Here is a 13,652-nt window from a genome sequence, read left to right on the forward strand (position 1 = left end):
CTCAAGCAGACATTTACTGCCATGGACTCACTCAACCAAACCACTACAATGACCCTTTAAAGCATTATGGGAGGAATGAGAGAGTTCAAAAATACAGTTTTAAAGGAAACAGCCCAGGTTCAAATAAAGAAAGAAACCAGATGAAAAATATTAATCAAGACTGGTACTGTGTGGGTATTTATTTTTTTTTATATACATACACACACACAACCCCCCATATATATATATATATATATATACACACACAAAAGTAAGACAAAGTGTAAACTGAGGCCACAATACGATGTGAGAAATCTATTACACTGTGATGATTCAGAAAATAATCTTGACACTTTATAAACATCAAAGGAAGTTTAATAAGCTGAAGATAAGAATGAGAAGTGAACAATGTCACTTCTGATGATCACTTTTTAAACTAGATGTTTCTGTTTCTTCTGCTATATTACTTCTGCTCAAGTAACTTTGTATTTTTATCACACTCCTTTTATCCTTCTATTTATGCACTCACATAAAAACTACAGAAGACCTGTTTTTAGGTGACAAGGACTCAAGAAACTAAAAAATAGCTGGCAAGAAAATCAGGCGAGATGGACAAAGGTTGCTTTCTTCACTACTCGCTACATTTCTAGCTTGCTCAGATCTCACTTTCTTACATCTCCCCCCATCGTTTCTATTCAACTAACACCTGTTGTTAAAAAGGTAACTTGAGAATGAGTCCAGGCATTTTTACTTAATGTAATAAAACCTCCTAAGATCATGAAATGCTAAATCACATATCAAAATCAAAAGCACAAAGAAAATACAAATATTTTGGAAAAACTGTCTTTTACCTTTAACACAGAAGTCATGAACACTGACAGCCCCATCAAGACAAAAATCATCAATCCTGTCACTCGCTGCTCCCGGATTCCCAAAAACTTTGGTTGCTCTCCTGGTGCTGAGCATTCAGATTCAACTTTCAGGCTATTAACATGACTTATAGACAGGACAGTTGCAGCAACAAACCACGGTAAGCCCATGATGGAACATATTCCCAGCATAATACCAACCATGAGCAGATCAAGATGATAACCACAGCCTTTCTGTAAAATTAAGTGAACAAATAATTTGATAAATTTTCTATTTATATGATACCATTCTTATAACTTAGCTGGTAAATAACAGATAACTAAAAAAGTTAGATACTTTAAGAGTGTCCACAAAACTAAATTTGTTCTTCATTAGTCAATATATAAATTTATTTAGTAGCTGTTGGTAATGTTTCACAGATTTGCAGAATGAATCTGATTTAAAATAAAATGACTTTTACCTTCAGCTTATGCTCTTTCCTGTTTATAATAACAGCTGTTATTTGTTGATCCATGAAAATGAGAATGGTGCAGAGTAAAGCAGGAAGAGCAGCTATCAAGAGTGTCCACCAAGGATTGCTTCCAAGAGGATCTATGAACCATCCTCGGTCTTTTCGGGTGGGCTGGAAAAAAAAAAAAAAAATCAACAACAAGAATTAAAAGACTACGATAAAATGCATATTTTATTGCTACAAACAGCTGCAATGAACAAATAAACAGTCTCTTAATATTTTTTTTTCCAATGGCTTTGGCCAAAAGACTGATTTAGCTGTTAGATATGAATGTGACATTTATGTGGAAAAAATTAAATTCTTACTTCAAATTTCTCTGGAACATGAAGCTTAGGAGAAGGTACTCCTACAAGATAGTCAATCAAAACCATAACAACTATGGTCAGAAATACTGCAAAGTCACTGATGGTAGAACGCACCTGTAATGAAAAGACTTGTGTTAACTCTTGCTTTTTCATCATTATAATTTGCATGTATAGAAAGACAATTTTCTCCCCTATGAATAGTGAAGTCTATTTATATTATACTACAACATTGAACATTACATGCGTTTTCTCTTTTTATTTTAAAATTTAAGCTGTCTGCCAACATAGCATGAAGTTGCAAAAGGTTCATCCAATTATTTCATTTAAAATTATCTACTGCAAGCAGCAAATTACTTAAAATAACTCCTTCCTCATCTTCCTGTCCTCCCAACCATACTGGGAGGCTGGGGCATCACAGCTAGTCTCTTGCAGCTTAATTCAGTAACATCACTGAATTATTCTGGAATCAATAGTCATACATTTGACGGTTTTAATAGATGGGAGGGGGATAATTTGCAACAGATTCAGATTACCAAAGATGCCTTCATAAAACATTAGGAACACATTGTAGGGATGAGCTGAGGTATACAGAAGATCAAACCACTTTATTTTGGCTAGCAGAAATAAGTTGTGTAAATCAGTCCACGGATGAACATTATATTAGCCTCTATTAGAAAGAGTAATCCTCTGAGGAACCGCTCCGAACCCTTGATACATCAGCAGTTTGGGGAAAGCAATTAATTGTTTTGTACAGCTAGGTAAGTAAAACAGCAGCAATATTATCTCTCCAAATGGTACCTGGCAGTACCCATTAATATGGGGAGACAGACTGCTTAGGTCTTTCGAATGTTTAGAACATCTTGTAACTATAGGTAAGTAGAGTAAGCACTGAATTTTCAGCAGCCAATTTATTTAACGTCTTCATTTTTTGATTTATTAGTTAATTGTCTGTTTTTAATTTCTTTTTCTGTCTTAAAAGAAATCTCTCAATAAAAAGTGCTGAAGTAAAATTTAAAAGTTCAACTCCATTAAGTTATACTAATATATTTATCACAAGATAACAAGAGTATCTAATCAGAATTACCTTAGTTGGGAAATATCGTTTGGTCTTGAATTGCTTAAGGAAAGAGGAGAGGAAAAATGTTGTAAAGAATAGTATGACAGACCAGAAGAGAACATCTGGAATATATGGTCCGTGATGGCTACAAGCTGATCCATGAAACACACCACGAAATTCTACACATTCCTGTAAAGAGAAAAATTCCTTAAATTTCTATATTTTATTCATTTAGTATGTTCAACCTAACTTAGAGCTTTTTGATATAAGACACAACTGAGAACTTCCACAATCCCCCAAAAAATGTTCTTTCTTTCATCGCTGCCTCATCCTGAAATGCCAAAAATGTGAGCTGTCTGTTCCAGAAGAGCCACAGTATCCATCACTGATTATTTCAGGATGCCAAAATGCTGGGAAGTGCCCAAGAAGAAACAACTTCTTTATATTCACATTATTTCTATTCTGTTTCTCAAAGCATCACAAGATGAATGCCTAAAGAGACTGAGAACTAAGCCCAGGAATAGCAGACTATCCAGCATCAAGCTTTCACATGGACGAACATTTAAAAAAAAATCCCCAAAAGAGATCTCAGTTTCTCCCACCTCTTAATTCTTAAACTTTGTTTTGTCCTCATTCAGTTGAGGGGGGGAAAAAAAAAAAAAAACACCAAACGTCTTACACAATATTAACCCAACTGTAGGGGGGGAAAAAAAAAAAAAAATCTAGTGAACTAGAAAAGCATTGTAAATAATGAATGTGAATGAAAAGTAACACAGTCAGACAATCCCTATACAAAAGGCACACCGAAACACAAAGCAAAATATTAAAGTAGACACAGGGAGTACAAGGAAACAACAAGCCAATAAATTAAAAGAGTTGGAAGCAGCACTGACACAAACTAGTGTTTAAACAGGTTATTTTATCAAAAATTTAACTTATGACAAAAATTCTCCCTGTTAACAATCTACTTTGATTATAAGCACCACCAAATTCTGGATCAGTTCTGTCTCTCTGGGAAGACTAAAGTTGCTTAAGAGAATAAAAAGGTATATAAAATAAATAATAAATATTAAAAAAAAAATATTAAAACTAAGTTCAAGAGGAACTGCCATCCTAGGTGAGTGTGGTAGACTAGGAACCATTGGCGGGAGAAAACACTACAGCTAAAACCCAAGTAAAGCACCGAGGTTATTCATAGTATTTTTGCTGTGTAAAACACCTACTTTCAGTGTGAACGTCTAGGCTCACATGCAAGGAAAGCCCATGCGCAGGGATCACTTTAGATAGCCTAAGATGGCCAAAGTAGGCACACACAGATAGCAAATGCAACACAAAATCTATGGCAGATCCAAATCATTCAAGATGTAGGTGGAAACCAGACGCCGGGATATGCAAAGCGGCTGTAGACAGCTGCATTTAGGCAACTGAATCCCACACAAGGAACTACTCATCAGCAGAAATGTTTCTTCCTAAAAGCCTTCAGTATCACTTCCACACAATAACTTTCCTCCTCTTCATGTACCCACAGAATTAGGTATTGTTATAAAATATCCAGTTCAGAAGGTAATGCTTTCAAGCCTATTCCTTCAAATAGCTCATCCCCTTTTCTTTTAACCTTAAAATTTCCAAATAAGTATTCTCTTCTAACCAATATTTAGTTTATTTGATTCTGTTGCAGTTTTATATCAATGTCTAACAAACTAATGAAATGTGATTGTTACCACATTTTAACTGCAGATTCCATCTTCACATCTTCTTAAAAATATCTGTTCATCCTTTCCAGGAAATTGAAGGAAGCTATCCCCTGTTTGTTCACCTTGTCATCTGCACTTTAGAAGGATGACTGCTCTGCCAAGCAGGATTAAAGCAGCTACCTCAAGCAGACATTTACTGCCATGGACTCACTCAACCAAACCACTACAATGACCCTTTAAAGCATTATGGGAGGAATGAGAGAGTTCAAAAATACAGTTTTAAAGGAAACAGCCCAGGTTCAAATAAAGAAAGAAACCAGATGAAAAATATTAATCAAGACTGGTACTGTGTGGGTATTTATTTTTTTTTATATACATACACACACACAACCCCCCATATATATATATATATATATATATACACACACACACACACACACATACACATATACACACACAGCTTTTAGATACTCACAGAAACTGTAAGGTTACTCCATGCTATATTCTCCACAGACTTATTCATATTCCTCCATGCCTGCAAAGTTTCATTACTGGGTTTCTCAGGCTCAGAACACACACATCTGAAGGGAAGAAAAGAATAATTTACAGGCTTTTAGGCTGTATGTGCCAAAATGCATTGATTCACAGTAATTTCAAAAATACCGAAGAGTTGAAACCAGACTTTAGCCCAACCTTCTATGAAAGAAACAGAGTACAAGACTCGTCCTTACATGACATGAACTAGGATTATCGGGGCAGGGCGGGGGGTAAGCAGGGAAGGTGGGCACAGAAATTAAGAATCAAAGAACAAACTGGTCAGGAGGTTTAACAGATTGGGCCAAAAAAAACAAACTATGTATTTTAAAGAATTAGAAGCAGGCAATATGTTGACTTAACTATATGATTGATCTGACAGTTTTTAAATAGAATGACACCTGAAAAATAAAATTAAATAATATATGCAGACGTCTACATATTGTGAATAAAAAGATAAAAATCAAAACACCACCACCTTCCAATAACGCTATGCTAATATATTTTGTTATTTCTAAAGATTTCTATATAATTGGACTAACTTGGTGCAAATATGTTTTCTATGACTGTGTACAGATTAAGGTTTTCAGATTTTTATACAGCATAACATCCGACAACGGTTCAAACTTCCTTTAGTCCTACTGTACACCAACATAAGAGACAACAGAGATTGAAACCATTTCATTTAAAAATTTGTGTCGATGAGACAGTTTCAGCAACTCCTGCATACCGGTACAAATAAAGCTGGAGGAGGCACATCTGCAACAGGAGGGGAGCACTAGGAGAGAAACCTGTGCTCCTCAAAGACCACATGTGACATAACCCACATGTTTGCGACTGGAGAGTAAATATTGGCGCAGGTGCGATTAGAATTTTTGGTAATTAGTAACAGAAGACAATTTAAAAATGAGTAGGTTCTTACTAGTATTTCTTAAGTGTCTCACATTGTAGTTTATCTGCTGTATTACTGATCCTGAATGTATGGATCACTGACTGACAGTCCACCAGCAGATCTCCGCCTGCAGCCTGGGGAGGACCCCGTGCCAGAGCAGGTAGACGCCCAAAGGAGGCTGTGACCCCATGGGAAGCCCATGCTGGAGCAGGCTCCTGGCAGGGCCTGTGGACCCATGGGGGACCCACACCGGAGCAGTTCATGAAGCTCCCTCTGAGGAGGAAGGAGCAGCAAGGATGTGTGATGAACAGACTGCAACCCCCATTCCCCATCCCCCTGCACCACTCAGGGGGAGGAGGAAGTAGAGAATTGGGAGTAAAGTTGGGCGTAGGAAGAAGGGAGGGGTGAGGGGAAAGTGTTTTAAGATTTAATTTTTATTTCTCATTACCCTACTCTGGTTTGATTGGTAATAAATTAAACTGATTTCCCCAAGTCAAGCCTGTTTTATGTTTACCCATGTTGGTAATTGCTGAGTGATCTCTCCCCGTCCTTATCTCAACCCACAAGCTTTTATTTATATTTTCTCTCCCCTGTCCAGCTGAGGAGGGGGAGTGATTGAGCAGCTTTGATGGGCACCTGGCATCCAGCCAAGGTCAACCCACCACAGGTAGATAGCATACAACTGCCAAAGAAATAAATCAAATGTAAAAAAGATACACCTAAATAGCTTGCTTATTGCATTCCTTAAAAGATATTTTTGTACTGATCATTTTACTGCTAGTTACTGTGACGAACAGAACTAATAGTTCTACTTAGTCAGGAAAGAAAAAAAAAAATCTGGCTGTATTGTATTTTGTATTATTCTTTCTCCCCAAAAATAGTTTTTAGAAGTATTCCCCGCAATTACAGTAGAAAGAAACACTGTTTCAAGATGTTAACTCCCTATTCATAGCATGTGAAAGTTGCAGAAGCTCTCCACGCCTCAGGTACCTGGAAATAATCCTCACCAAGGTGGGATCAACTATCATGATTTCTAGAGCAGCAAGGCAGAACTCATGTTCTGACCTTTAATCTCCAGGCTGACCTTTAATAAATCTGCAATTAAACCATGCATTGTCAGAGCCCTTCACCCCTTCCAACCACCCATAGCTAACACAGAAAATTCAATTACACAGCACCCCGAACAGAATTTTTCTGAGGTTTCTCATGCCCGTACCACCCCCAGCATTCCTCCTACCCTTCCATGGAGAAGCACACATTGCAGTTTAGTAAACGGTAGGGCTCTATACAAAAAACCTTTTCCCCATGTATTTTACTAACAGACAGAAACTTGATACTTACGAATATAAAGTCAGTTTATTCAAATCATTGTGCATATTGAAGGCATACACTTCTCCCAAATGAAAAAGCTTTTCCAATGCCTCATAAATAAATATGATGCATATAAGCGCTGCAAAAGCTTCCTCAGTAAATCGAGTGATGTAACACACGAGGCTACTGGCATCTGTGGCAACAAGCACTATGCATAGAAATGCAGTCCACAGACCAATGCTAGTTCGCAGGGAGAGGTAGGACAGACCATAATCCCTGTGTGAAGAAAGAAACAAAAGTATTAACCGAGACAAATGTCAGCTATACTATATTCTATTTGAAAGCAGATACTGAGGCCAAGTTCTATAGGTATTCACCATTTTTCTCATCCTTGATGTTAGTTCTGAAAGAAGCAGAAACTTTTCCGTCCCATCTTCCACCAAAGCAAAGCAACACTGCAAGGTGTTCCTAGGACTGGGGGTGAACTACCTAGCTTGGGAAGCATCACAGGGATGATCTTTCCAGAACTACCCAGACTCTTTCTCCAAGAGGGCAGATCAATCCCTGTTTACCCCTGCAGAATCAAAGCCAACATCTCCGCACAGTCAGAACATAACTTTTATTTAAGTCCTAGCCACTTCTTATCACTGATTTTCTCATTAAGGCTCACCAGTGCCTCACAGCTTTGCCAAACCACGTCCACCTCTCAATCTCTTGCTGCTGCATTTACATCTTCGTGGACATCCACTTTTAACACACAACTGCTTTCAATTACAGCTATTTTAACAGGCTAGAAAGTTAGAAGATGTACCAAGCCAATGCAAACATCACTTACCTGCAAAATTTAAATAGTATTTTTTCGAACACTAGAACTGGTCCGGTGCTCCCCAAAATAGTAAGAGGTTGCCCAGCAAAGAGAGAATAGGCAATCCCAGTTAATGAGGCTCCAAAGAGAGACTCTATTGCACTCTGTTTGGGGGAAAAGAAACTGCTGTAACTATGCTGCCTTTCAGGTTAGCATTTAGCATCACATCTGCATAAATACAGTTTTAAGATGCATTAACTTAGAAACAAGACAAGATGTAAAAACACTGCAATTAATATTGATGTTTGAGACAAGAATAACACAGTTTTGCAGTAACAATATCATGGACATAAGATTTTGAAAACTTCACCCCTGAGAAACATAAAGCCATCCAAAACCATGAGAACAAGTTACTAGTCCTGCTAGCTATGGAGGAAAAACATACCAACAATTACCACAAATTTAAAAGGCAAAAAGAAGTTACTGAACATGTATTTTATAGAAAGAATTATCTGTCTCTGTAAAGAAAATAGATATCTATCTATCTATCTATATCTCTCTCGCAACATACCTGTACCAAAACATGATACGGTGTGCCGTACCAAACCTGCATCAGTCAATCAAGCATTACAAAAGAAAAAACACTGACAGGCGGAAGTGCAGGGGAAATTACTGAGCAATATTGGTTTATGTATACATGACACCAAAAATAGATGAGCAGTAAACCAATGTCCCACCTGGTAATGCATTTCTTTTCACTGAAGTAAGATATCTACTTCACTTCTTGAAATAAATGTTTTATTATAACATTTTTCTGTTTTAAAAAAAGTTACAGTGCACCTCATAAGAGAGGGGTAGGACTTTTTAGATCCTAAAATGGTAATAAAGTTACTTGAAAATAGTTGACTACACCATTTACAACTATGAGAAATCATGGATTACAGGTTAAAGTGTTCCTGGTGGAATTTTTAAGTGTGTGCTACTTTGCAATTATGCAAGCCTAAGAAAACAGTATTTATGCAAACTTAAGCTCCAGTTCAGGAAAGCATCTAAAACTGGGCAAAATGGTTTGCTGAACTGGGGCTATTAAAAAGGAAAAAAAAAAAAAAAAAAAAAAAAAAAAAAAAAAAAGAGAGTCCTTTGTTCATTACATTAGAAAAAAAAAATAATCCCAGTCTCTTGTTCTATTACCTCTGAATTAGTGCTTTCAGTTAGTCAATGCATTAACCTGGGGGATCTCAAGCAGGGTGGCAGGGATAGGAGTACTGTGGATGTGATGACCTCTGGGAATGTGAGGAAAGGTTTCAAACACAAACCGTGTACCTTACAGTGTCAGCTACTGTGCTTGAACATTTGTGTGCAGTAACTAAATTTTATATTCAATGATGCACACCAAGTATCTGAAGGCAGGAACAAACCCGCAAATAATTCCAGATAGCTAAAAGAAAGAAGGTGTTTAAGAATCAAGCCTTAAAAGGAGCATATTTTCATAATTATACATTATATACATTCAAAAATTACATTGACATGTTGATAACCATTCCTACATTTAGAGTAGCAAAAACAGCACACAGCAAAAAAGCAACTTATTTCTGTATTTGCTATCAGCTTCAAGTGCTACATCAATAAATAAAAATCTAAGTCAACAGCATTACTTGACAGAGATAAAATAGTTAACTAGATTTTAATATAGTACAAGGTTAAAAACTTCATCTAGGCATCAAGAAAAATTTTATAGCATCATAAGTTTTACCAGGATCTTAAAACTTGTAAAGGACATGTCTGAATACATCCTTCCCTCCCCCAAAAGGACAGAGACTTGATTCTTCATGATAGATTTAAAAACAGAAAATACACTTCAAACTAGTTTACTCACAAGCCAATTGACACAAACACTAAGTTATTAACGTTGCTGATGTTAAGTATTCTTTCCCTGCTCCAAAAACCAAAGTGCAATAATATTTTGGTTAAAAAGGTTCTAGTTTTAACTACTGCCCAACATAACACTACCAAAATTTGTTAAGTGTACGGTTTATACTCTCTTACAATGAAGAGTATTTTCTGCTCATAAACCTTAGCCACTTTCTTTCATAGTTAACAACATACCATTAGTGAAAGCATATACATATCCTGTCCGTTACTTAAATACACAATTGGCGGCTACCCATACACTGCAGGCATTATCATCCTCGTAGGCCTACTACTCAAGGCCAATACATGTTCTTGGCTATCCACCTTGAGCCTCTGACTTTGCCTAAAGTAGGCCTAGTGGGATGGTGCACCTTTACTGCTGTTCATTATTTTTAAGTAGCCAAAAAGAAGGCAATGCAAGCCCTTTCTCAATTCATGAAGCCATTCATCCAATAAGGCAGGATAAACATTTTTTACCTCCACTGTGCATCTTCTCCTGTTCACATGGGTTCCCCACATTTTCCACAGCAATTACCTTTTGGGGAAGATCTGCTTTGGGCAGGCTAATCAAGTGCTGTGGGTAAATTCTTCACATACAAGTATAAATAAATGAGACAAATGCACACAGTGACTTGCCTCTGAAGGTCTAAAAGCCTGTCCACTACCATTCTTTGTACTCACTATTCTGCCTTGTGTAGCTTCTCCCAGGAGCCCTCCAAAAGTGATTACAGGAGACATACAGGCACAGTATAGGAAAAGAATCGAGGCCAGGCACTGCAGGCTTAATGCATCCTTGAAGTCACTCAAGAAAAAAGGTGCTTTCCTTTGGATGTCAAGTATCAAACCACCAAAAAGCCTAAATAGGTGAGATGAAACTCGTCAAACTGTACACTAAAGGATTCTAGCTAGTTCAAAACTATGGGCTACACATGACTGCCAGTGCCTATTGCCAGCACAAATTAGCTATTTCATAATCCAGATTAAAGCATAACAGTTTAAAATGTAAACAAGAATCTTATCTATTCCAATTCAGTAGTATTCCAAATATAATCAAGCAGGTTATCCACAATTTTAAAAGCTGGCTAGGTATTTTTGTATATGGGCTAGATACTGAAAAAAACATCTTTGCAAATGATTTACCTAAATAATGTTTTACATCAAACATGTCTTCTAATATTCAAAACAAGGAACAGAAGAAATATGCTAAACCTCAACCAACACCACTGCATTGCTACGTTTCAATATTACTAATCCAATAAGTAGTTGTAGCTTTTTGATTCAAATTCTCTACATACATATGATTAGGTCCATAAATAAATTTAGGTCTATCATTCTTAACAGTGTTTTCACCTAGAGTATACAGATATCCTACAAATGGAAATACAAACCCAAACATATAAAAGTCAGTTCAATTGGGTAAGTTATTAGAAAGAAATTAAAAAGCTTTTGGCAGTTTCAAAAAAAATTTCAAGACTCCAAAACACTACGTATAATTTGCACCTACAAAAAAAATTATTATGTTGGATTATTAAAAAAAAATCCATCCCTAAGAAAAACAATAGTCTCCTCTAGAGATAATTCTGTGGGCAGAAATGAAGTACTCAGCTCCACATACTGTCTGCATAAAGGCAAAAATTAAGTGTAACAAAACCAAAATGGTAAAATTCAACACAAATGTAAAGTCCTTCTTGCAAAGATATAAGGAAGATGCATTTTGTTTGGAAGTTTATAGTTTTGGGGATAACAACACTGAACATCTTTTCCAGAATTTCTCAGAATTAACAGAGAACAACAATGCAACTCAATCAGAAGAAATTCTTTCCATTTTATTTTAGATCTAAAAGAAACCTAACCAAAACTGAAACCTAACCAATACCAAAGTATTTTTTGCAACTTTATATTCCTTCTTGCTCCATTTTGTCCATGTTTAATAAAATAGATTTGCATTAATGGGAATTTTTAGTACCTAGCCCAATACTGCAAACTGCATATTCCTGCTATAATTACGATAATTGCATGCTCTTGATAATTAAAAATTATAACCCAACTCTAAAATGTCAGTTAGTTAAATTAGGCAGCATCTTATATGAAATCCTTCATAAATGTGTTGAGAAACATTGCCACAAGCTTGAAAATGGTTTAAGTACATTGGCATTTATAGGCAAGAATTCAACACTTGAAAAGGAAAAAGGATGCACTCTGACACTTATACCATTATTTTTTATGTTCAAATGACATCATTAAAAATTGTGAAGATTTATGACTTTTATTTCTTTATGGTAGCTAGTATTTAGGGAACTGAACACACCTTCCAGTTCTCTCAAGTTCAGGTCCAGCATGATGGCCTTCTTCTTTGAGAGTCTCTCCTGTAGGAGTAGATCCATTTGGAAATTTAGGTACCTTCCTTTTCTCCTAAAAAAAAAAAAAAAAAAAAAAAAATCATACTTTCACACTGTCTTTATACGGAAAGGCATAATTCAAAGACAGTGTGCAGAGACTCTATGCCTTCCAAAGCTTTTTTCATATTCCCAACTTATCAGCAGTCCTCCATTTGCCAAACTCATCTTTTGTTGAATACAGACGACTAAAACTGTACAACAATCCCCAAAAGATCTTATTAGTACCTTGCACAACAGCCTTAATCTTCCCTCTTTCTACAAGAAATATGTCCCTGACACAGGGTGAAACAAAGCCTGCCTTTTCAAGACCCAGTAGAGGCTCAACCATGAGGCCTGGAAATCTTTGGATTTTTTTTTTCCTGAATCATTTCCAGAGCAGAAGCCTCTAGCTTCTAACAGAAACTGATCTCACTTTATGACTCAAACAGTATTTAGCTGAAGTATAAATGAGAAGTCATTCCCCTATTGAGCAAGCTGCTCACCAGCTCCTCAAAATTTCTCAGCCAAGCTTGCCTTCCAAAAACCCCTGAGCCCTGCTTATTTTGGAAACAAGTTAAGTGGTGGCCTCAGGCTATTCATGAATAAACTATACTGCTGCCACCCCTTCCGTTCCACCCACTCCCCCAAACCACCACTGGATTCAATACCAACATCAACCTTCTGAATCAAGAGCACTGGTCTCTCCCCCGACTTTTGATCCTGACAGAAAGAATTTCCCTCAGGTGTAAAGAGGAAGAAAGGGAAGAAATCAGAGTCCCTCTAAGTTCCGGCTTCCCCCTGGCTCTCATCTAACACTTGTATCACAACTGAGTGATATGACACAGTTTTATCTATTTCATAAACTTTCTGTGAACATTATAAGCTAGTCAGCATACATCAAAACATTTCAATCAATGCTGTATGCAAATAAAAGTTTTTATAAGAATTACAGTATTCTTGCTGATCCCTGTTAGATTAATAAGAGCATTTGTAACATGAACTCAGATACAATTTCAAACCAATTCTCCTAGATCTTACATGAACTCATTGCAGTATTGCAAAAGGAAATCTAGTGAATACAATTTACTTAAATGCATAGCAGGAAATTGATCCAACACTTTTTTTTTTTTTTTTCCTCCTTTTACCTGGGAAGGAACACTTTTTGGTGGCTCAATTCGTATAGATGGATCCCATTCTCCTGGAGGCAGGACTGTCACTTGGTCTAAAAATTCATCAATTCCTGACAACAAATCATTTCGGTCTTTTGCTTTATAGGCAACATCATGGAAAACCTACAAGAAGAAAGTACCCAACATACTCTTTTTGGGTTTTTTTTTGAAAGAGGAACTGATTACAAGAAACACTTCATTATTTTTAAAAAGGCATGGGAAATTTTTTTAATGGT

At 36.6% G+C, this 13,652-nt stretch overlaps 1 protein-coding gene across 1 annotated transcript in view; it reads right to left on the minus strand.

Annotated features, from left to right (window-relative positions):
- The window catches only part of SLC4A7 (solute carrier family 4 member 7), a 60,142-nt gene that overhangs the window by 13,694 nt on the left and 32,796 nt on the right, over positions 1-13,652 (minus strand). The window contains exons 9-18 of the mRNA XM_035890701.1: positions 13,393-13,539; positions 12,178-12,281; positions 10,551-10,725; positions 7,989-8,122; positions 7,184-7,429; positions 4,892-4,997; positions 2,750-2,911; positions 1,666-1,779; positions 1,310-1,471; positions 831-1,082 (exon numbers count right to left, since the gene is read on the minus strand). Coding sequence (XP_035746594.1) covers positions 831-1,082; positions 1,310-1,471; positions 1,666-1,779; positions 2,750-2,911; positions 4,892-4,997; positions 7,184-7,429; positions 7,989-8,122; positions 10,551-10,725; positions 12,178-12,281; positions 13,393-13,539 — 1,602 coding nt within the window. The remainder of the gene's footprint in view (positions 1-830; positions 1,083-1,309; positions 1,472-1,665; positions 1,780-2,749; positions 2,912-4,891; positions 4,998-7,183; positions 7,430-7,988; positions 8,123-10,550; positions 10,726-12,177; positions 12,282-13,392; positions 13,540-13,652) is intronic.

Source organism: Egretta garzetta, unplaced genomic scaffold, assembly GCF_000687185.1.
Source record: "Egretta garzetta isolate BGI_Z169 unplaced genomic scaffold, ASM68718v1 scaffold313, whole genome shotgun sequence".
In the NCBI taxonomy this organism is placed as follows: domain Eukaryota; kingdom Metazoa; phylum Chordata; class Aves; order Pelecaniformes; family Ardeidae; genus Egretta; species Egretta garzetta.